This window comes from Arvicola amphibius, chromosome 8 (genome assembly GCF_903992535.2).
Source record: "Arvicola amphibius chromosome 8, mArvAmp1.2, whole genome shotgun sequence".
Taxonomy (NCBI): domain Eukaryota; kingdom Metazoa; phylum Chordata; class Mammalia; order Rodentia; family Cricetidae; genus Arvicola; species Arvicola amphibius.
Window position 1 is genome coordinate 120,700,333 of NC_052054.1, and position 24,970 is coordinate 120,725,302.

General features: G+C 37.1%; 1 protein-coding gene across 1 annotated transcript in view; it reads right to left on the reverse strand.

Annotated features, from left to right (window-relative positions):
- Spag16 (sperm associated antigen 16) overlaps positions 1–24,970 on the reverse strand; it is a 961,928-nt gene continuing 936,958 nt past the window's right edge. The window contains exon 17 of the mRNA XM_038341053.2: positions 1–176. Within this exon, the coding sequence (XP_038196981.2) occupies positions 1–176 (176 nt within the window). The remainder of the gene's footprint in view (positions 177–24,970) is intronic.

Genomic DNA, 24,970 nt, shown 5'->3' on the forward strand with positions numbered 1-24,970 from the left:
TCAGTACCACAATCGAACGGTGCCATCAGAACCTCCAGAATACAGATTCTCTCCATCATGGGAAAACACCACACTGTGGACCTCACTCTCATGGCCCACCAGTTTGTGAATTTGTCCAGATTTAAGATCCAGCAAATGGATTACTCCGTTGGCACTCGCCTGAGCTAAAACTCGACCTGAGAAAACATGGAAACAGAGGGAGATTTAGCTCAAGCAGTCAGAGTATGCAAACGATACACATTTTATCCTGTTTTGACTGTGATTCATCAGACTCATTTTTATGTTAGGCCCTCATTAAAGATAAACTAAGTCTTGTCTATGAAAAGAATTTGAGCCATAATTAAGATACATTTAGAATAAAAGCCTGTAGCTCTATTTGCTAACATTCAGAGGTCATTACAAGCCCCATCATTCTTCTTATATTTATGATTGACGGATTATTTTGAGATGAGATTGAGAGTAACTAAAGGGAGTAACTTTATTTTTCAAATGAATATATTAAAATATTTAAAGGAAAAGCATTCAAAATGAAAAATAGAACACATGCCTTGCATAGATAAACCTTTAAGTATTTATTCTAGAAAATTCAAAATGTATCTACCTGTTTTAAATATGTTTATTATAATTCTGCTAAAGCACTGTATAGAACAATAATAGTAGGGATATATATAAGTTCAGTACATTTTTTGGAGTTGAAATGAAATAATTTTTCTACTTCAAAATAACATGATGCTTAACTTAACTTAAATTTCAAAGTTCCTGCAAATTAAAACATATAAATTAATCCAAATCTAGTGTGGGAAATCTTCATAATTTTTATGACACTTTTAGTGAGTAACAAAAATAGCCTAATTTTAATTAAATAATCTATTGAAAAATCCCAGTAGAAAAACTATCTGGGCATTTGGAGGCAAGTAAAGCAAATAGAATATGCTCACCCAAGCTTAGGACATAAGTATTAACCATTGGGTATCTATTCATACTTAGGAGACATACTATCATCCCAATAACAGGGTTTAACATTTATTAAACTTGTTCAAAATGCTGATACTACACTGAATACATGATGTGAGTCATTCTGTACAATTGATACAAGGACTGAATGAAAGAAGACATAGCAGAAATTCCATCAAGTGGATGAAGACGGAAGCTTGGGAAGACTAAGGAAGTTATTCCTCATGTATGGAAGAAGCTAACATTCAAACACAAACACTTCAAAACTGCCGCCCAGACTTGTAAGAATCATATTTTCACATCCAGATGACACTCTATCAGTTATGCTTCTAGACAGATTTTGGTAGGTGATCCTGGAAGAAAGGGAGTTTGTCCATTTTGGAGTAAGAATTCAACAGAGCTATCACCATAAGAAGCATGGTGAAATATATGATCACATATCATCCTCAAATTGTCATAGCTGCCTTGGGGTTTTAAAACAGAGAGGGGTTTTAAGAGGAAAGTTAAGAATGATAAATACAGCCTATCTGCAAACCTCTATAACTACTGGGTTTCTTCATCTAGAACAAAACCTGACACAGCAAACACCCTTAGGATGGATTAGAGTGTCCAATGCAGCAGATGTGAATATTTATTATAAACCCTCTTCTCCTAAAATCTTTGCTGACAGAGGCATTACACACAGGCTTCCCTTCCAGCCTCACTCTAGAGCAGCTTCTGTATGTGACTTTCTTGAAACTCAGACAAAAGAGTTTTTCTTGAACTTTTTATACAATAGCCATTAAAGGAATGCTGGATTTTAAAAACATTTGGAGCCATAAAAAATCAAAGCCCTGTTATACTGTATTTGTATTTCTACTTTTGTTTAGGGTATTGTTTTTAAGCAGTTCATTTGAAAATGTAATGTACAATTAAGAAATACAGGTTAGTAGTTATCTACAATAGTCAATAATATGGTTATGTTAGGTATGTTTTCAAAGTCATAAACAGATATATTTAGATAGATAAATTGTCTTCAAACACTTCAAAGAGTATGGCATTTAATATGTTTAATAATCTAAGCTTTTTTTGTAACAGTGAGACATGTCTGCTCCTGACAATACCCATTTACTTCCAAAGAAGATGATGGATATGAAAGAAATTCCATATGGACTTTTCTTTCTTTACAGCAAAGTTAGCCATTTGGGCAAAGAGACTTTCCTTACCTCAATTACTGACAGGATACTGTCCAAACTGGACCAGCAGGATGCAAAAGAAAACTAATGCCAAACTTTGCTAAGACAAGGTAAGACAGCCCATCAAAGTTTCCTGCTTCTCAGAAATGTCTGTCAGATATACCATACCTGTAGGCCAAAGCTGGGTACCCAAATATTACACAAGAACCTAGGGTGATTGTCCAGGCAGCCAGATGTCCCTGTTGTTACATAACATTTTCACTGTTCTGGGGTCTTTGTTGGAGTTAAAGAGTAAATAATTAGACTTAAACTTTCCTTAGTTAGGATAGAAAGTGAATTAAGTACAGAATTCTAGACTTACTGAGATAGGATAGATAATTGAATACTTTCTCTAAATTTACCAAATATAAATGGACTGGATATTGTAACTGTAATTCTTATTTAATAACTGTTTTAGTTGTATAAATTTTGTGGTTAAAATTAAAGCCTTCTTCTTTTATTTGACAAAAAAGGAACCAAAGACTGTAAGGAGGAAGATTTAGCCTGAAACCACCATTTTGTGGTCAAACTTGTAAAAGTCAAAGTTAGTAATATTGAGAGGGACTTGAGTAATTTCTGAAAGTCTGTATGATAAAAATTCTAATATTTTTGCATAATGATTGAGCAGGTTTACATGCAAACAAATTTTATGCTCTCTTTCTGCTCTTACAACATATGAAAAGTAGGTAAGTACTTTAAAATTTCCGAGATATATATACCTTTAGGTATATCTACACAATGACTATGTCCTATACATAAAATTATAACACTAGAACACACTACAGGAAATTGTTTTCTGGTCTCCATATGTGTGCCATGGAACATATACAAAACCCTCATATAAGGCAACAGATTTAAAATATATTTACATTATGACATGGACAATGGTATGATATATAATCTGAAATAGTGCCACAGGAATTTACATGAAACTTGGAGTAACATTATTCATGTTAAAGCTGATTTACTTCTCTAAGGTATGCAAGGCCTCAGACCCAACCAAAGAACCATACGCTACTACAAAATGCTGAGAGCAGGAGAAATTGTCTACTTTAGAGAAAGAGCTATCCAATACCAAATATATAATATATCTGAAAATGTATAGTTTTTAGTTATATTTTATATACAATCAGTGTTGGTTAAAAATAAAATTATACAAGGTACATTCACAGAGTTAGGTGTTTTTCACTCGGTCTTTGAATTAGCATGCAAAGTAATGGTTTTAACCATGACATTTTCGTAGATATGTCATTTTACCTCATTCTTATTACTGATTCCCAATTCCTTGTCCCACTGCCCCCACTTTCCTGGCCTGTCTGGTCCTGGTCCTTTTCCTCTGCTTAAGGCCTCTTCTTGTCTTCATCTCCCATGGGTTCCACTATCATCTCTTTTCACTCCCTTAACTTCTCTCTTCTCCATGTTCTCTTTCTGCTTTCACAACCTACACACACACACACACACACACACACACACTAATTTTAAAACAAACAGTTCTATATTTAAACATCCTTTGAATAATATATGACTTATTTCTTTTATGTGTTACCTTCAGAAATTAGGCTACTCAAAGTTTTCATCAAGTAAGAAAACACTATTTTGGGGTATGTTAATTTTTAATAGCTGTATTTATATAAATAACTCAGTATATATCAACAGTGAGAGATTATGAGTACCTTTCATTTGTATGCCTCCAAAACCATAATTAACATTTACTTATCAATGAGGAAAATTCCATTTTGCTTTAATGATGAATGTGCAAATTCCTTTTGGTTTTGAACTAAGTTTCTTCCAATCTCTGCTACTAAATGAGATAATTAATCTTTGTACATTTGTTTATTTTTTAAATTTTATTTCAAGAAAATGTACAACTTTATTTATACAACAAAACTTTATATTGTTGTAACAAATTTTTTATTTAAGCAAGAAAACCTGTTTATATTGTTTCAATAAGCATGTTTTTGGAGAAAAGTTCCACTAATTCCCTTTAAATAAAGCAGCCTCAGCTGGATTTGTCCCGAGAAACCGAACGCATGAAGACAGTAACCTGGGCATTATTTCCATCACTGTTTCTCTTTGAACAGGAGGATCTAACCTACAGAATGACATCTCCATTTAGTACAAACTACCAAATACTTAACTCTTCATCCCTTGTCAACAAAAGATGCAGATAAATTATTGGCACTTTTTAAAAACTATATACAAATATTCTGTGAAATTTTTCAGGTTGTTGAATGCTTTTATTCAAATTCAAGTCTGCTGTAAAAATGCTGGCACTTCTTCAAACTAAAGAACTTTTAATGAACTTTTGATATCTATGCATGTGAAAAAAAACAGTTTAGCTCCAAGAGCATACCTCTAAGGAAGTAAGGAGCTATTGTAGTGGCGTTTCAACTGTATTTTAATAAATAAGGCTTGCCTGGAGATCAGGAGAGTAAAACAGCCACACTAATCAGCCTTACAGACCAGGCAGTGGCAACACACACCTTTAATCCCAGTAGCCACAATAGTTGCCACAGAAACTGGGCGGTGTATACCTTTAATCCAAGAACTAGAGAGGATTATAAAATAGGAGGAAACAGCTCTCAGGTGCAGTCTCATTCTGAGGTTCCTGGAGGCAGGATTGTCATTTTGGATTAAGGTCGAGGTAAGAGCCAGTGGCTAGCTGCTTTCCTTTTAGGATCTTCAGGTTAAATCCTAGTTTCTGTCTTTGAATTTTCATTAATCGTGCTTCAAGTTATCTTAAGCTTTTCAATTTTTACATCCCTTTCTCACCCTGACAAATCTTCCCCAAAGTTAATAGCTCTCCATGCTGTAGATTACCCTGATTTTTTAAAAAAATATTTCTTTATTATATACAGTGTTCTACCTGCATGTATTCCTGCATTGCCAGAAGAGGGCACCAGATCTAATTATAGATGGTTGTGAGCTACCATATGGCTTCTGGTAATTGCACTCAACCAGTGCTCAACCTCTGAGCCATCTCTTCAGCCCTCTACCTTGATATTTTTTCTAGTAATCTGGGTTTTTATTTACTTATTTATTTTAGTATTTTTATTGTTTTATTGAGCTATAAATTTATATTTATATTTTTCTCCATTCCCCTCCATCACACTTCCCCTTCTACCCTCTCACGTGATCCAAATGCTGCCAATTTACTCAGGAGATCTTGTATTTTTCTGTTTCCCATGTAGATTAGATCCATGTATGTCTCTCTTAAAGTCTTCTTTGTTGTCTAGGTTCTTTGAGATTGTGAATTGTAGGGTGGTATTTTTTGCTTTCTCTCTCTCTCTCTCTCTCTCTCTCTCTCTCTCTCTCTCTCTCATCTTGTTGCTATATTATTCCAAAAATACATTTGAATATAATTTTCTTTTTTATTGTTTTATTGAGCTATACATTTTTCTGCTCCCCTTCCTCTCTCTCCTCTACCCTGCCCCCTCCTCCATGACCCTCATGCTCCCAATTTACTCAGGAGATCTTGTCTTTTTCTCCTTCCTATGTAGATCCACATATGTCTCTCCCAGGGTCCTCTTGGTTGTCTAGGTTCTTTGGGGCTGTGAACTGTAGGCTGCTTTTCTTTTTCTTTTGTTTTTGCTTTATATCTAAACACCACTTATGAGTGAGTACATAGTATATTTGTCTTTCTGGGTCTGGGTTACTTCAGTCAATATGCTTTTTTTTTCTAGATCCATACATCTATTTGCCTGCAAATTTAGAGATGTCATTATTTTTTGGCTTAGTAGTATACCATTGTGTAAATGTACCACATTTCCTCCATCCATTCTTCAGTTGATTGGCATCTAGATTATTTCCACATTCTGGCTATTAACAATAATGCTGATATGAATATAGCTGAGCACATGTCTTTGTGGCACAATTGAGCATTATTTGGGTATATACCCAGAAGTGGTATTGCTGGGTCTTGAGGTAGATTTTTTCTTAATTTTCTGAGAAATGGCCATACTGATTTCCAAAGTGTCTGTACCAGTTTGTATTCCCACTGAACACAGAGGAGTGTTAGCCTCTCTGATGGCTAAGGAGGTTGAACATTTCCTTAAGTGTCTTTCAGCCATTTGAGATTTGTCTGGTGAGAGTTCTCTGGTTAGGTCTGCAGTCCATTTTTTTATTGAATTATTTGTTCTTTGGCATATTGGGTGTAAATATAGCCACTGTCTGTCCTCTGTGGTTAACTAGTGGCTAGCTCCATCTTCTGATCCTCAGGCAAGCTTTATTTGTTAGTGCTTAAACAAAATATCACCACAAAATATCCATATTCTTAACTGAAATTACTATCATATATATCTGCTAAGCTTTGACTCCCAAGTTGGTGCTCTTTTCACTATTCTCTTTTGACAATAGAGAATGTCAAGCATCTTGGTATACTTTTTAACATCTCCACAGTTAATTTAAACCCACAGTGCACATTGGTATAGTCCTACCACCTTTGAACTCTTTCTTCATTAATGTCTCTTGTGGAATATTCTCCTTAGCCGTCTGCCTGGTCCCTGGTTATATCATCCTGGCAGAAGCTGAGCCATTCACTGAATCCCAGCTCAAATGATTTTCTTCAACTATAGGTACACACATCCTTAGAAGTTCCTCCTCCTGGCAATATGTGCATCATTTTCTTCCTACTTTTACACATTAACAAGATCCCAAAAGGTATGGTCAGTCATGTGTGTGTTCTCCATTGCTAGCTTTGTATTTACTCAGGGACAAACAAATACCTGTATATTTGACCAACTTAAGAATGAGAGTGTTGTGATCAATACTCTCAGTGGGTAATAATTAAAGTTGTCACAACTACCGGTTTTAGGGCTTCCTGTTTTCCAAGCACTGTCCTAAGTCCTCCAAGTGTATTATCTTATTTTACCATGACAGCAACTCTACGGGGTAGAATATACCTGTGCTATGAATTATAACAGCTATGATGGCCTTTGTGTGTTTGAAATTCAGCTAGCAGAACTGGAGTGCATTATGTTTGCAAAATCCTCACCTGATTTTTAAGATTTCCCATGAACAAACAATGTCATGTACTCCACGAATAGCTTCATGGTAATCACACTAAAATAATTTTGCTTTAAATATATGATATTTAATAAAATAAACTTTGATTTATATTTGGAAATATATGCAATTTATTAAAACAATTCAAATTTCACCTTTTGAAATATTTGATCACAATAATATTTGGAAATATCTTTCTGTTTGACAATGCTGAAACTTATCTTGCTTTATGGAGGCAGAAAATAAAATTTAGAGAGATTAAAGCAACTTCCCCAAGACCACACAGTATATGACTGATGAAATCCAGATTTGGGATCCTGAGGACTCCAAGGTTTCTGCTCTTACCCTCTGAGTCATGCTTTAATACCTCTGGATGAATTTTTATTGATTGGCTCAATGTTGTCTCCCCACTATGATTAAACTTCCCTTACTAAGTTTTGTCATGGCGTGGAGTAAACATCCTTGTGTATTAAACTCCAGGTTTGAGCAGGACCTATGTGTTTTCCTAGGAAACACTTTAAATTTCAAGTTAGCTATAAGAAATGTTTTTAAACGCTTTTACAACATTTATGAATTCCGAGGACCAGGTAGTAGAACTAGCTTGCTGGGAAGAAGCATGGAACTTAGGAGAGTTGCTTTTGTTCTTTGAAAGTTTGAAGAGCATCCAACATTTCCAGAAATCAGCAGTCCTTTGGTGATCAGAAAAGTTATTTCCATAACGTTGAGTTGAAGAAAACATATTTTTGTGAACTAGAGAAAGTATGTTTTTGTGAACTAGTCGTGACCCCACCCTGCTTGTTGACTAGAACAATTGGTGTTTTCCAACAGCCTGCAGATGCTTCCGGGTCCTTAGCCTGACCCAGCAACCGCCCACACCTGCCTTTGACATAACCAGTCATAGTAAATGCCCTTAAAATGAGCCAATCCCTGTGTTTGACAAACAACCCACTGTATCCCTCCTCCCTGAATGTGTATTTTTTTTTTTTTTTTTTTTTTTTGCCTTTAAAAGTAGCCTGTAATAGCTAGGCGGGGTTTCTCTCCCTTGCCTGGCTGAGGGGCCCGTTTGTGCAAATGAGAATAAAATTCCTCTTGCTTTTGCATCAACTGGACTGGTGAGTGGTTCTTTGGGGCGACCCTCCTGAGGAGTCAGCATCCCAGAGGTGGGGTCTAACAGAGTATAACTATGCAATATTCACATGCTGTACAAGAATTACCATTTTGTCTATGCTCTAAGCAAAACAAATAAGAATGAATCCACAAGTAAGGGGAACTCTCATCCATGGCTGGTGGGAATGCAAACTTGTGCAGCCACTTTGGAAATCAGTGTGGTGATTTCTCAGAAAATTGGGAGTCAACTACTTCAGGATCCAGCAATACCACTCTTGGACATATACCCAAAAGATGCTCAATCATACTACAAAAGCATTTGTTCAACTATATTCATAGCAGCATTATTTGTAACAGTCAGAACTTGGAAACAAACTGGATGCCTCTCAACAGAAGAATGGATAAAGAAATTGTGGCATATCTACACATTAGAGTACTACAAAGTGGTAAAAAAAACAATGCCATCTTGAATTTTGCATGCAAATGGATGGAATTAGAAAACACTATCCTGAGTAAGGTAACCCAGACCCCCCAAAATAAATATGGTATGTACTCACTCATAAGTGGATTCTAGTCATAAACAAAGGACATTGAGTCTATAGTTCATAATCCTAGAGAAGCTAACTAATAAGGTAAACCCAAACGAAAACATATATAGATCTACCTGGAAATTGGAAGCAGACATGATTGCCTGACAAAATTTGGGAGCATGGGGATGGGGATAAAAGGTAAGGGAGAAGGGGAAGTGTGGTTAATAACATTTTTTTCTGCAGACAAGCTGTTTATTCCATTTTCTCACAAGTATATATAGCCCTCATAATGCAATGTAGGTATGTTATCCTTTTGTTCATGCCAATTGTTCCCAAGAAGAGAAGATATTTTGTTTTATTGAGTGATTTCAGCTTGGTTTGTTTTTACATGAGATATCTCTTCAGTACTAAAGTAACCTTATTTGCTAGACTGACAAAGCAAACTGGACCTCAGATGTCAATTCATATTCCATGGATTCAAAGCAAAAGCTGCTGACATGAAGAAAACATTTTAAGCAAGCCATGTTTTAAGAATGTGTTTGATTACTAATATTTCCCATGGCAGTGTACCTGTGTCATTTGGTAATGGAACACCAAGAGAAAGAAAAGAGTTGGTGTTAGTTATGAAATTCCCTAAATCACGTTGACAGAGATCTTTGATTTTTTTTTTTTGTTGGTGTTGGAATAATAACTCGCAATAGTAGGTAATGTGCTCATTAGGGGCTATGCTACTTTGAAGGAGTCTTTAATTGATTAATAAAGTTTTCTCCTGTGAGCTACAAGTTTTAAGGTACTGTTCAGTTGACTATAACATGGACCCTTTTAAACTGAGGCTTATTAAATTCTATATCTATTGAAACATTATATATCGTAGGTCAGATAGTTAATTTTGAAGATTTGTTTCTTACTACTCGGCATCTACACATTTACACACATTATTAGCAAAGAAGTTACACAGCCACTTAATAGTCTGGACATGGTATAGGAATATGGAGTGATAGTAATATCACAAATCAAACGCTGAAAAACTATGCATTTTTATTATTTCATCACTAGAGGATTTATTCTAGATTAGATGCTGTAGTTACAGGAACAGAGTTTTGTTATAAGAATTTTAACAGATAATTTAATGTTATAGAAGCCGATTCAAAACTTTTAAACTTACCATGAATAATGAAAACGTTAATGAAATCCATCATTCCATTTCTCATTAGTATAACTACAATATTTTCTAATGATTATTCATGCTTTGGATGAACACTGAGCAACTTGTTTCCAAAGACACAAAAATACTCATATTCTATTTCATTCAAATTAATCTCATATACAGATCACAGGAAATCTATTTATCACAAGTACAAGAATGGAAACTAAAACAATTGTGTGCCCAATATGAAATAACATATCAGAGAGGGGAAGGCAGGCTTTGATCAATAAAGAAATGATTTTTATACACATCAGAACCAATTTAAAGCAATTCTCTCGATCAATACAGATAGGCAGAAATGCTTCTCAGCATTTATTACCTGTGGAGAGTGTTATTGATTAATTATATTGATTTTTTGAATGCATGTGGAGAGGCATCTGTTGTTTCTTTAAAAGATGCCTCAAAATGAAAAGTATCAAGATACTACTTAAGTTTTGAGGATTTGCATTAATGGCTCAACCTAGGTCATTACTCAGAATTACAAAAACACTGTGGAAGGAGATATGAAATGCAATTTAGTTTATTTTTCATCCTGTTGCTGATCAATATAATATTTCTATAAAATATTAAGAATTAACTTGGCTAAGTGATAGTAACAATTTATAAACTTTCCCAGTGTTTTTGTACTATATTATTCTTGCTAAAGTGGCCTAGCTTTTGTTTTTGTATTGAATATTGTTTGAATGGAGAACATTTGATGTTGTAATATAAACGTGTGTAAATGTGTAAAATAGGTTTTAAATATCTTTTAGTGCATGTCATAAAATTTATGGTAATTAGGGCAGGTCTCATTTTCCTACCATGGGATTTCAGACCAAAAGATATGTTTGCCTTATTTAGAACACATAATGTATTTAAAGTATACAACCAGATGTGGTGTTGAAGATAAAACACATTATCACTTAATTTTGATATGAAAGCTACATATCAAGTAGCCACATGTTAGTTCCTTATGTACATTTTTTAAGTTTTACTCAAGAAGCAACTAGGTAAATAGATAAACTAATTTCAGTCTTTCATGCAAAATCCCTAACTATTTTAGGGACATTTGTAAAATGCAGAAGGTAATTTTTTTAAAAGAATTAGTCTTATCTCTCCCCATCTTCCCTTGGCCCAGTCTTGCCCAACCCTCAAGTTCCCAATTTTGCCTGGCGATCGTGTCTACTTCCAATATCCAGGAGGATTACTATATCTTTTTTGGGAGTTCACCTTCTTATTATCTTCTCAAGGATCCCAAACTTATAGGCTCGATGTCCTTTAATCATGGCTAGAAACCGAATATGAGTGAGTACATCTCGGAGGGATGGGGTGCTTGGGATATAGGAAGGGTGGATATGAGAGCAGGGAAGCATATATCTGAATTTAAGGAGCTACCTGAGGGTTGTCAAGAGACTTGACCCTAGAGGGGTTCCCAGGTTTCCAGGGAGACGCCCCCAGTTAGTTCCTTGGGCAGCTGAGGAGAGGGAGCCTGAAAAGGCCAGTTCCTATAGCCATACTGATGAATTTCTTGCATATCACCATAGAACCTCCACCTGACGATAGATGAAGAAAATGACAGAGCCCCACCTTGGAGCACCGGACTGAGCTCCCAAGGTCCTGATGAGGAGCAGAAGGAGAGAGAACATAAGAAAGAAAGTCAGGACCGTGAGGGAACCTCCAGCTGGCGACAGATGGGGAAGGTGACTGAGCCCCACATTGGAGCACTGGACTGAGCTCCCAAGGTCCCGATGAGGAGCAGAAGGAGCGAGAACATGAGGGAGAAAGTCAGGAACGAGAGGGGTGCGTTCACTCATGGAGACGGTGGGACAGAACTAATGGGAGATCACCAACTCCAGTTGGAATGGGACTGATGGATCATGCGACCAAACCCGTCTCTCTGAGTGTGGCCAACAGCGGGGGCTGACTGAGAAGCAAAGGACAATGGCTCTGGGCTCTGATTGTTCTTCATGGACGGGCTCTGTGGGAGCCTTCTCAGCTTGGTCGATCACCTTCCTGGACCTGGGGGGAGTTGGGAGGACCTTGGTCTTAGCATATAGTGGGGAACCCTGATGGCTCCTTGGCCTTGAGAGGGAGGGAGGGGAGGTATGGGTGGAGGGGAGGGGAGGGAAGGGGGAGAAGGAGGGGAGAGAAAGGGGAGAAGGAGGGGAGGGAGGGGGGAGGAGGAGGGAAGGAGATGGAAATTTTTAAATATAAAAAAAAATAAACCATGAGGAAAAAAAAAAAAGAATTAGTCTTTACTATACTGTGTTGTTTTCAAAATATGTTCCCCCATTAGGAGAATGTAAATGAAGAAATTCCTGAACAGGCACTTTCCTCCCATGAATTGTCCTTTGAACATTACTGAAATCCCTTGTGAGATGCCCTTAAAGTTCTAAAAATGTTTAACTAATTATTGAATCTATTTAGTCTATCAACAGCCACCTGCTCTCATTAGGAAATCCTTGTAAATCTGGTTCCTAACATGGTCTTCACCTATGCAGCTGAATTGTGTTGCAACAATGTTTATTTGGGGGACCCAATGCACCTGGGCTCTTGCAAACACTTGAGAAAGCTGATGTCAGACAGAACTTGAGTTTTGATTCATTTCTGCAAGTCAGATAAGCTGGGACTGTGATGGTTTCTTCTCCATTGTTCCTGAGTAGGGAAAGAATCCAAAGGCTTCTATTGATAGCAAACTTTTAATTAAGAGTTTAATTAATTTTATTGTATGAAGCAATAAAATCATTTTTAATAGTCTCAGTTTTTTATTTAGATTATAACAATTACTACATTTAAAGACTATAAAAGGCAAAGTTCTAATATTTTGAGAATGTATAAGCTGGTAACTTTGCCATAAATGAACTCCCCATTATGAATATGGTAGTTTGTTGAAAAAAGATCCTGTCGACTTCTGATACTCGATGTTGAGATGGCGAATTGTTAATAATCACATTCTTATTTTTAGAACTTTATCCTTTTCCATTGAGAGCAGCAATGGAAAGAAGTGAAAGGGGTCACATGAACACAATATCACCACATTAATAATAGTTGGAATAAAAGGAGGGAATAGACGACAAAATACATCTAACCCGAGTTTCCCAATGGGAAACTGAACACAACACTTTTCTGTAGATTAGGAGTGGTCAAATTATTTAGTTTAAATTGAGTATAATTTGTTGGTTTAAAAGAAATGTTAAATTTAAGGCTGAGAATTCAACCTTCTAAAAGCTCTGCCTTTAATTCCTAGTCTTCCACAATTCCTTACCCGGAAAAGACTCATAGCCTTGCTATTTAATGGATATTTATCTTCAAAGTGGCTTGAAGTGGTTATAAAAGAGATGAAGCCACTAGTTTCCACTTATCTAAGTGTTCCTGAAAATGCTATAGTCTCTGGTGATGGCTAGTTTTTATTTTCAACTTGACACATGTAGAATCATGTGGGACGAGAGTTTGTTTCACTGAGAATTTTCTAGATCACTTTGGGCTGTGGGGGAATTCCTTGATCATGTTAGTTCATGTGGTAAGATCCAGTCTACGTGTGGGTGACACTGTTCCCTGGGCTTGGGTTCTGTATGGTATAAGAGTGGAGGAAGTGAGCAGCGAAGTGGGAAAGGGTGCATATTTTCTCTCAGCCCTATGTATGGATGTGATGTGACCAGCCTCTTCAAGTTCCTGCCTATGACTGATGGCAACTTGGAGCTGTGAAGTAAGAGAAACCCTTTCTTCCCAAGTTGCTTTATGTCACGGACTTTATCACAGTCCCAGAGAGGAAATGAGGGTACTATGTAATATCCTACAGTTACACCTGATCTAGATGTTGTGTTGATATCACAGATGAAGGTACTGAATCTTAGGTTGCAATCATGGGAAGTCACATCTTCAAGATTATGGAGCTAGTGTCTTCTCTTTCCAGCAGACTGAAGGAGATTGAAAGTAGTTATGACAGAAAGTTGAACTAATTTGATGCTACATTGTGTGAGAAACAGGTACAATTTTACTGGTTATGAATGGTATCATACTGGTATCTTTACTGGTTAGAATGGTATCATAAGTGTGCCACTGTCTTTGTCTCTCAGTTCTGCTATAAAGGTTAAACTGTTTTTTAGTCTGGCTTTCTCTATGCCAGTCCCAATAGTACAGACTCATAGCCCCTCAAATTCAAAGTCCATGAAAGAGTACCTCTATTTCTAAGCAGTTTCAGATAGATGAATATTTCTAATAACTTACTTCAGTCATATGTTTATCTTTGGTCAATTATGATAGCTGAGAGGTAGAAGGGTGTGGCTGAGTATCTACCATATATAAAACTGTCAAAATGAGGGGAAAATTTTGCAATTTTAGGAAGAATCAACAATTGAAGCTAATCAAATTAACTTTAGATAATCATTCAAAGTGTACAATTAAATGTCAATTTTTCTATCAAAAATGGCTGTGTTTGAGGTCATTAAAATAATAATTTGCCTGCAATTATCCTTTTTTAGAGATCTATTTCATACAAGTCTCTTCTTTCTTAAGAGACTGCCAGACAAACAAAGCGCACGAAGACGTGTCAAGGCAACAGCATGATTGTTTCACTAGATTAGCAAAGTTTGGGGTGTCTTAATAAATTATGAGGTGGCAGAACATAAAAATATGGATTAAAATAGCAGAGGAACAAAAAGACCTTGAACATCATGTTAGAAGCAATCTAAGGGTAAATGAAGAAAGTATTCCACAAACTTAGGTTTCCTCATTACCTAGATATAAATGCTTATTAACACAAGTGGCGCTTATATGTCAGGCCAGAGAAGCACGGTCCACGTAAGTTACATAGATTATTCTTTATTAAATTCAATGAAAAAGTCATTATCTCTGAAATTGGAAACATACAGCATAGTTATAGTCCTGTAACACTATCCAAATAATCCTTGTCTGTGTGCACAAACACTCAAGAAAGCTATCTTTAAGGGCTACTCTATTGTGGTTGGCATAATTTACCCTTCAGGGGAAATTTGCACACCTTCAAAAGATCTTAAAGTGTTTTTCTAGATTAGAGGGTAGAAAAAAAGAATTTCAAAAACTCCTAAACTAGGCCATTCAAAATATATGCGGCACGATTGCACTGACTTTATAAAGTTGTTATCTTGAAAAAAGAAAACTACATTATTTTGCTAAAATCGGTATGAGACTCTAAAAATATATTACTTAGATTTTTTTTCAGAAATTTAAAGCAAAATATAAAACTGTGAGAGGAAGGAATCAGTGAAGGATGACGAGCTAGGTACTGATGGTTGCTGCATCTGAGTGATGGCAAATGAGTTACTACACTAATTTCCTTACATTTTACAGGTTTGTACAAGAATGAGGAACATGGACAGTGGCTGGTCTGGTGGCACACACCTTTTCACTCAGCACTTGGGAGGGAGCAGCAGATGAATCTCTGTGAGTTCCAGGCTAGCATGGTCTACATAACAAGTTGTAGGCCAGCCAGGGCTATACACTGAGAACCTTTCTCAAAAAGTTTCAAAATATAAATCATGTAATAAGATAAACATCGTTCAGTTATCATATATGATCATTTCTTATATGTAGAACTAAAATGTTTCATTATCATCAGAGCTACACAGGGGGCACTCTAGAAGTGGGTATGTCTATAGTTCATTTCAATAATTTTGGTAACACATAGAGACAAATACTGGCATTTGATAAATACTAAAATGCAAATGTTGAATATGCAAAATGTTTAAAAGAAAACAATCCTGAAGTCTTTGTTAAAATTAAGAACTTCTGCTCTGCAGAAGATGCCACCAGGACAGTGAATAGAGAGCCACAGCGTAAGGGAGAATCTGTAAAAGGCATGTGTGAAAACTGATAATCTAGATAACACAAAGAACGCTAAGTTCAGGAAGAGACCGAAGGGCCCAACAGAGATGGACTGTGTACATTAGCAGGGACTTCATTAAACAGAACATGTCCATGATAAATGCATGTGTGTGAGATCATGTTGTGTTTCACGTGCCATGGAGGAAATGCAAATAGGATGGCAATGTGGTATTACTGTGCCTGTATAAGGGTGGCCCTAAGTGAAGATAGGGACAGCAGCAGACTGTGGAGAGGGTTTGGAGCATGAATAGGTTCCCAGGCAGCATGGGAAGAGCTCATAGTGACACATTTACTCTGGACAGCAGTGCTGGTAGTTTCTTAGGTAAGTAAGTAAAACATACTCTGTACTTTATGAATTCAATCCTCACGCCTCTGGAAATTTATCTAATAGATATTAAAATGCATGTCTGTGTAAGTACACCCTCACACAAACAAAAGCCAAATCAGAGATGCTTAGAGACACTTTAGCCACAACTGCTAAACCCGGAAGCATCTTACAAGTCCTCTGTAAGTGACAAAGTAAATAAACTCTGGTAGCATAGAAAAACAGAATATCCTTCAGTCCTAAAGCATTATGGGTTATAGAGTCACAGAAATATATGGGAGGAACTCAAACAGTCTGAAAAAAGCTATGGGTTGAGTGGCTCCAACTATGTGACTTGCTGGGAAAGACAAGTCTTTGTAGATGGTTGTAGTGGAGGGGCTGTGGGCTGCATTCCCGCCACCCTGCTTTCGGCCTCCTGACTAGCTTATGCCCCAAAATAATTACACAGAAACTGTATTCTTTTAAACACTGCCTGGCCCTTAGTTTCAGCCTCTTACTCACATCTTGACTAACCCATATCTAATAATCTGTGGAGCACCACAAAGTGGTGCCTTACCAGGTAGATTCTAGTGTACGTCCATCTTGGGCTGGAGCTTCATCGCGTCTGGCATCTCTCCGAGGAGAGGCACGGCAGTCTTCCTAACTTAGGAGAGGCGTGGCATCTTACTGATCCTTCTACCTCACTTCCTCTTCCTGTTCTGTCTACTCCACCCACCTAAGAGGCGGTCTATCAAATGGGCCAGGCAGTTTCTTTATTAGCCAATGAAATCAACTCAAACAGAAGACTCTCCCACATCATTTCCCCCTTTTCTGTTTAAACAATAAAAGAAAGGCTTTAACTTTAACATAGTAAAATTACATATAACAAAATAGTTATTAAGTAAGAATTAGTTACAATACTTATATCCATTTTATCTTTTATCATAACAAAGGAAAACTTTAACTATCTATCCATTCTTCAACTCCATCAAAGACTCAGGAAAGATATAATATTACCTAAGTAAATAAGAAGTAAGCAACTTACAAAACTCTAGAAATGACAGAGACATCTAGCTGCCTGGACAGTCACCCAAAATTCCTCTGTACCGTTGGGGCATCCATCTTCGGCCTTCAGGCCCATAGTTTCCAGCAGACATTTCCATAAAGAAGGAAATTTCAAAGACAGTTCAGTCACTATCTGCTGTGTCCTGCAGAATGTCTCGCAGACTCTTTCATGAATCAGGAACCCAGAAGGAACATCTCACCTATAGGCAAGTTCAGCAGTCCTCTCTCTGAGGGTTCTCTGTGTTCAGTTTATGCAATAGTCCAGGCAAGAGCAGTTTCTTGCCCAAATGGCTATCAAACTCCATAAGTATCCTCTTCGATGCCCATCTTCCTCTTTAAGTAGATTGGTGCTGCCAGGAGCTGACGTGTCTCATTGTCATGAAAAGCCTTAAGTTATTAAAACATCTAAAATGTGATATTCTGTAGTCTTTGAAAGATATGAAGAATGCCTATGTAACTTAAATATATCTCTATATAGCTAGAAAATCTAACTAACATAACTACAAGTTTTACTAATATTGATAACTATCCATTAACAACCTATATACATTACATTTTTAAATGAACTACACCATCACAATACATTAATCAGTATCAGAAATACATATACATATAACAAAATTGACCTTAAAATCCATACCAATGCAAATTACTCATATCTATATCATATCCCCCTTTAAATGTAAAAGATTTATAAACAATATTTGGGAATATGGACGTAGTTATTTCTCTCCAAACTGCTTCCTGCTGAATGGGGACGCTGTTAATCAGATCTTTCATGGTGTAACCTGTGTGCCAGGTTCATCTCAGTCATCAGTTGGGTGAAGTAATTTTTTGAGGGTGTTCACAACAACCTTTCAGGAGGGCGTGGTCTATCATACCATATTGGGATAGAAGCAATCCAATGGGTCTCATTTTCTGTAAAAATAAAAGAAGAATCTCTTTTCCAAAGTATCATATCCTTAGATCCAAATTCTAAAGTCAAGGTATTTTCAAGATATCTTTCTTGGATTAGTTCAGCAGCATTTGTAAACAAATATCTTTTAGGAGCTGTTGCTCCTTCCTCAGCATTCAAACAATTCAAAAAGAGCATAATAGCATACAGTATCAAGATTCTCTGTGTATTTTCCATCTTTGTGCGGCTTTATTTTAACCTCTATTTCGTTTATTTTTACTTTTATTTTTTGAGACAGGTTCTCTGTATATCTTTGTCCTGGAATAACTCTGTAGACCAGGCTGTCCTTGAACTCTCAGAAATCCGTCTGTCTCTGCCTCCCCAGTGCTGGGATTAAAGGTGTGTGCTACAACACCTTGAACTCACAGAAATCTTTCCGTCTCTGCCTCCCAGGCATTCGGATTAAAGGTGTGTCCTGCCACACTTTGAAGTCACAGAGGTCAATCTACCTCAGCCTCCCAAGTGTTGGGATTAAAGGTGTATACCACAACAAACTACTTCCTTTTTCTTTCTTTCTTTCTCTTTTTTTTAAACTGTAAGAACTTTAACTTTTAGCCTGCATGTATTTTTAACTCACTGCAAACCATTTAGAGGTTTTCTTTGTCTTTGAATCTCTCTTTACTGTATATCTCTCTTTTTCTGACCACACGAGTCTTTAATTTACCAAGCAATATAGGTAGGATTAAAGCCGTGGCTTTGACAGCTAGATCCAGCCCATTCCTTAGCTTTCCAACCTCATGGCGGAGGTACCCACTGTAGCCATGTTTATCACCACAACTCTGTGGCGGTTCAAGGTCCCTGCCAGCAAGCAAGCTGCAACAGTGTTAAACAACAGGGGTCAAAAGCTCCATAGTCAGGACCGCCTGCTTGAAAGAGTCAGAGTTTGCCCTGGTGGGACTACCCAGAAAGCTGGCATTTTAAAACGGCGCAGCTTTTTTCCTGCTACGGCTGAAAACCGAAAAACAAACATTCAGCTTTTCATCAACACCATTTAAGTGTTTCGTGGCAGGACCTCTTAAAAGAGCTGCAAGATTTTGCAGCTAAAGCTGAGTCAGGAAGCCTCTCTTAGATGAGAGTGCTTTCTTACCTCTAGCAAGCAAAGCCAAACCTGAGAAATAGCTGCTACCAAGAAAACATGCTTTACTCTATTCTTCCCCAAGCTTTCTCAGGCTTTCTTTGGATTCAGTTATCCACGTTGGGTGCCATTCTGTAGTGGAGGGGCTGTGGGCTGCATTCCCGCCACCCTGCTTTCGGCCTCCTGACTAGCTTATGCCCCAAAATAATTACACAGAAACTGTATTCTTTTAAACACTGCCTGGCCCTTAGTTTCAGCCTCTTACTCACATCTTGACTAACCCATATCTAATAATCTGTGGAGCACCACAAAGTGGTGCCTTACCAGGTAGATTCTAGTGTACGTCCATCTTGGGCTGGAGCTTCATCGCGTCTGGCATCTCTCCGAGGAGAGGCACGGCAGTCTTCCTAACTTAGGAGAGGCGTGGCATCTTACTGATCCTTCTACCTCACTTCCTCTTCCTGTTCTGTCTACTCCACCCACCTAAGAGGCGGTCTATCAAATGGGCCAGGCAGTTTCTTTATTAGCCAATGAAATCAACTCAAACAGAAGACTCTCCCACATCAGATGGTAACTGGTAGCTGTTGGAATGAGGAGGACAAATAGGCAGAACACAGGGAATCTGTATAGTAGTAAAACAAAACAAAATAATAACAAAAGTCCCTCTATATGACACCATAATGGTGGAGACATTACATTCTGTTGAACCAAAAAATGTAGAACACTGAGGGAACCCAAATGCAAGTTATGGGCTTTGGATGATATTAGGCTCATGAGTTGTAACATCTGGTAGAAGATGTTAGAGCTGGGAAGTTGGGGGGCTCTGTATGGGTAAGAATGGGAGATGTATGGCAAAGTTCTCTGTCTTCTCAGTTTTGTTATGAACCTAAACAATTCTAAAAAGAGGAAGTCTCCAAAAAAAACCCGAAAACTTGAAACCAAAGCAAAGTTAACAGCTTATTTTCAATTTTAATTTTAAAATGCATATCACTTATACACTTAGAATGCCATTATATTTTAAATGCTCAATGTCTTTTTAAAGTCTTTTACTGTTCTATATAATTCTAATCAGCATTCAAAACATGCCATCTTTTTTTGAAAATTGTGAGCCATACCATAATATTTAAAATAATGAAATATTCTAATTGACATACAGTATAGGTTGTAAGCAATGCTGATACTAATAAATCAACCACACACAATAGCTCAAACTGCTAGATTCTTAAATCAACACTGTTACACTCTGTCTGACCAACAGAAGCAAAGGAAGAAACAGAGGGAGCAGATACAAGGATAGGACAGGAAAGGAGGGGAGAGAGGAGGGAGAAAGGATGAGGAGATTGAATGGAATGTGGGAAGAAGAGAAAAGAGAAGGGAGAAGGGAAAAAGAAAAAGAAAGGAAAGAGGGAGAGAAAGATTTTGATATAGGTTAGAAAATAGAAATTAAATTACTACAACTATTTTTATTAAAAACCAGCAACTATGATAACTGATGGCAGGTAGAAAACATAACTGGTTCAATAAGAATCAATTAAAAATTACAAAAAAGAAAGAAAACATACGTTTTGAATTTTGCAGGCAAATGAATAGAGCTAGAAAACATCATTTTAAGTGAGGTAACCCAGACCCAGAAAGACAATTATCACATGTACTCACACATAAGTGGCTTTTAAACATAAAGCAAAGAAAACCAGCCTACAGATCACAATCCCAGAGAACCTAGACAACAATGAGGACCCTAAGAGAGACATGCATAGATCTAATCTACATGGGAAATAGAAAGAGACAAGATCTTCTGAGTAAATTAGGAGCATGGGGACTTTGGGAGGAAGTGGAAGGGGAGGGGAGCAGAGAAAAATGTAGAACTCAATAAAAATCAATAAAAAAAATTCCTGCATCATACTGTATGAATTGGACAATGGTGTTTCTTAAATTCACAAGTTAATTAATTGTAGTTAATTAATTGTTCCACTGTCTGTTTCTTATTGATCTCATAATCCTAAAATTATTTTTCTGAGGTCTAACAAGGGGTTCCTTAAAAACAGCAAAAAACATATCAAATAACAATAAACAAAACCCAAAAATGTAGCAAAACTAACCTGGGGACTGAAGAGCTCAGCAGTTAAGAACAATGCCCTGAAATGCTGAGGACAGACTGTATCTCAGCATACATGTGAAAAGATGCATGTCCCCACAATGCCTGAATCCTAACTCCCATGTACAGAGACATGAGGATCACTAGTGCTTGCTAGCTTCAAGTTTTGCAGGGAAAAAAGATGGAGTCCAAGGTTTCAGTAAAAACACTACGACAAAAGAGTAGCTAGAGAGTGCTAGTGGAGAATACTCAATGCCCTTGCCTGGCCTCTGTGTCCACAAAAGGGCATGTTCACCCACATATGCACAAACAGACACACAACTACATACACACAGCTAAGTAAACCTAAAAACCCTAAATAAAATAAAATTATGTTCAAAATTGCACCATCCTAATCTTTTAAAACTTTTTTAGGAACAAACTTAAACTTAATATATTTTTTTTCAGAAATCAATCAGTATCACAAATATTCTCTGTGTATAACTTATGGGGCTTTTCTTTCCATGAGGATTGGACAGCATGTGGGTTTTAAAACTATTTTAGTTTCTCTTCTATTAGAAGAACTTCACAAGAGCCTCAGAATAAGCTTTATTATCATGCATAAAGTACATGAACATTTCTAATTAAATGCTTCTAACTGATATGCATGTAATTCATTTATTACATGGTTGTTTACATACATTACCAAGAGTGTTTATAAAATATTTTATTCTTATATGAAATAGTTTCCTATTATATACTAAGTCCAACCAGTATCTTATTTTATGCTTATTTTTCTATGAACTAGTCTAGAAAAAAAGTAATCTTTAACACGCAATTTTATCCCACCTAATTATACCGGGTATGGCAAAGCAGACCCAAATCTGGCATATTTCCTCCAGGATCTACTAGCTGGAGGAGGGGACAACTATGGCAGGGTGTTTATAACCTTTAGCCCAGAATGATATCATCTATACATCAGCTACTTGAAAGTCACAAAAAGTATACTCAAACAAATTTCAAGAAGAGATTTGAGACGGTTTCTTTTGTGTGTGTTCATGTATGTGTAAGCAAATGTGTGCATACAGGCATACATGAGCATGTGTACATATGCCTGTGGACGCTAGACGAGAACCTTGGGTGTTGCTTTGAGGCAATGTCTGTCTTTTTATTTTTTGAGACAGGGTCTCTCACTGACTTGAGTCTGGCTGACCACATAGCCCCAGAGATCTACCTATCCCTGGCTCCAAAATCCTGAGAACGCAATCTTGTCACTACACCCAGGTAAAAAGTAGGTACTGGGAATGAAACTCAGGTTCTTGTGCCTTCAAGGCAAGCACTTCACCTACTGAACTAGGTCTTCCACCTAAGACTTTTTCTAACAAGGTATTTACATTCAAGTATATTTTAACTCCTACTGAGGAAATATATGATATTACTTAAGAGACCACCAAATCTCTAAGGCTTAAAATGAAAAGGTAATTTCTTTCTTAAAACTTCTTCTGCATAAGCCCATTCTTAGAGATCCTATTTGAATCCATTTAACTGCCACTTTTGATGCCACTGTTTTGATCCTTTGGTATTTCATCACGTTCTTTAATGTGCTATTTATAAGTTGTACCAATATTCTGTTCGATAACATGGGCAATCTATGTATTATGATTGTACTGTCAAAATTATTTCACAAGACTAAGAAATATGCATTTGAATGAAAAAAAGATACAGCACCAAATATTTTTGTCTTAACCTTCACGTTCTCTGTATTACATTCAACAATCAGTTTGTGCCTCAAAATAATTCTTATGATTTTCTGAATTATATAGCAGTGGGAATTAAAGCTATATAGAATAAAGAAATTAATTGCCTTGCATCATATAGCTAGAAAATAGCAGCGTCAAGATTTACATGCAGGAAGTTTGATCCATAGTCTAAACAACAAGCATCTGGCTTGTCTAAGTTCAGCGTTTTGGCTTTGGGATCACTTATGTAATAATGGTGTATACTACATCCTGTTAGCTTCTCAGGATCTATGGTTGCCTAAACTCACAGGGTTCTGATCAGGCTGTCTCCTCAAACTCTTTGGAGTTTTCTGTATACTTGCTTCAAGCCTCTTTTTTTTTCTCATGGAAAAGAAAAACAACCCTCCTTCCCCTACTGCCCATCAGTTTTATGCATGTGTTTGTCTCTTTTGGAAACCCTTCAACAGCTCAGCAGCTCAACTTTGGATCTGGGTTTGACTCTGTTCTGGCTCTTCCTCTGCAACTGTGATTTTGGTAACTTTCCTTTTGGCTCCACATAGTCCACTCAGTTGGGTATCAGCATCATGACCAAAACTCCTGGAGAGAACCGATCTTCTATTCCCTACCACCAACTTCGTCTCTCACTTCCTCAGGGCAGGAGCTAGCAATGTTCTTTTATTGCTGTAATTGGATGGTGCTGAACTTTAACTGGCCTCTCAGTTTATAATTGTTAGTGATATCCAATTCGGCATTCAGAATATGACTGTTTTTAACCAATTTATGTGCAAAGTTAGCTTAAGATAAAATGGGAACTGGGTGGTATAGAAGAATAGTCACTTGTTTGGCCATCCAGGAAGCCAAGTTTAATTTTAGCCTTGGGAGAATTTGAAATCATTATAATTAGATGAGTATTAAAGCCCACGAGTGAAAAGAACTCTTTTTTAAAGCCTACCCCTTCATTTAGCATCAATTCACAACTGGCAGTTCATTTTCTCAAATGCTCTACCACTGAGCACGCATACAGAGTTGGAGTATAATATAGCTAGAGTTCAAATAACTAGGAAGTAGGCCAGGGCTGGAGGTGAGAGATAGACCATATAATTAACTTGAATATCTACAGCAATGTAATAAATATGAAATTTATATTTATTTGTGGAAAGGAATATTATATTGTTCCATTAATATTGTGGTACATATTAATGGGATGGTTGGTTTTAGGTGATATGTAATGTACCCTGCACACACTGCTTGGATTCTATAGAACAGAAAATAACTGTGTTTGTGCTTTGGTCCCAAGGTTAATGTGAAGCAAACTCCAGAAAATAGATAATCATCTCACAGTTCCTTCAAAATTCTGGGCAAGTTCGGCTACCATCCGACTCGATGCTTTGACTGACTAAAAGATGTCAATGATATGATGTTCAGAGGTACCAAAACCAGAAACAACTATGTGTTTTAGTCTTTGGTTCCACCAATAACTAAAAGGTGTTTTAGCGAGATTTAGAAAGATGTAAAAAATGCTTTAAAAAATAGGTTTTTCTAGGGGAAGGGACACACAAATTCCTCTTTTTCCAGAGGTCATTACTGTCAATAGTAGCATCTCCATCCAGCTTGCTCTACCCAAACACCCCTATTACTGCCACCTCTCAGGTTTGTCGTACACACTGCACTGACAGTACAAACATCCCACCATAAAATCTGTCAGAAAGGCCAGGTGATTCCCTTCGTCTTCTGACACATGCTGTGCCTTACTATCTGCCTGTCAGAACGCCGAGGAGAGGGGTCCACTCTCAAGTTCAGAGCAGAGCAGGGAGGACCATCTCATGCAGTGTAAGCACACACTGGCCTCAGCCTACTGTGAAACCCTGCCATTTGGAACCACAGTCTCCTGCTGGAAAATG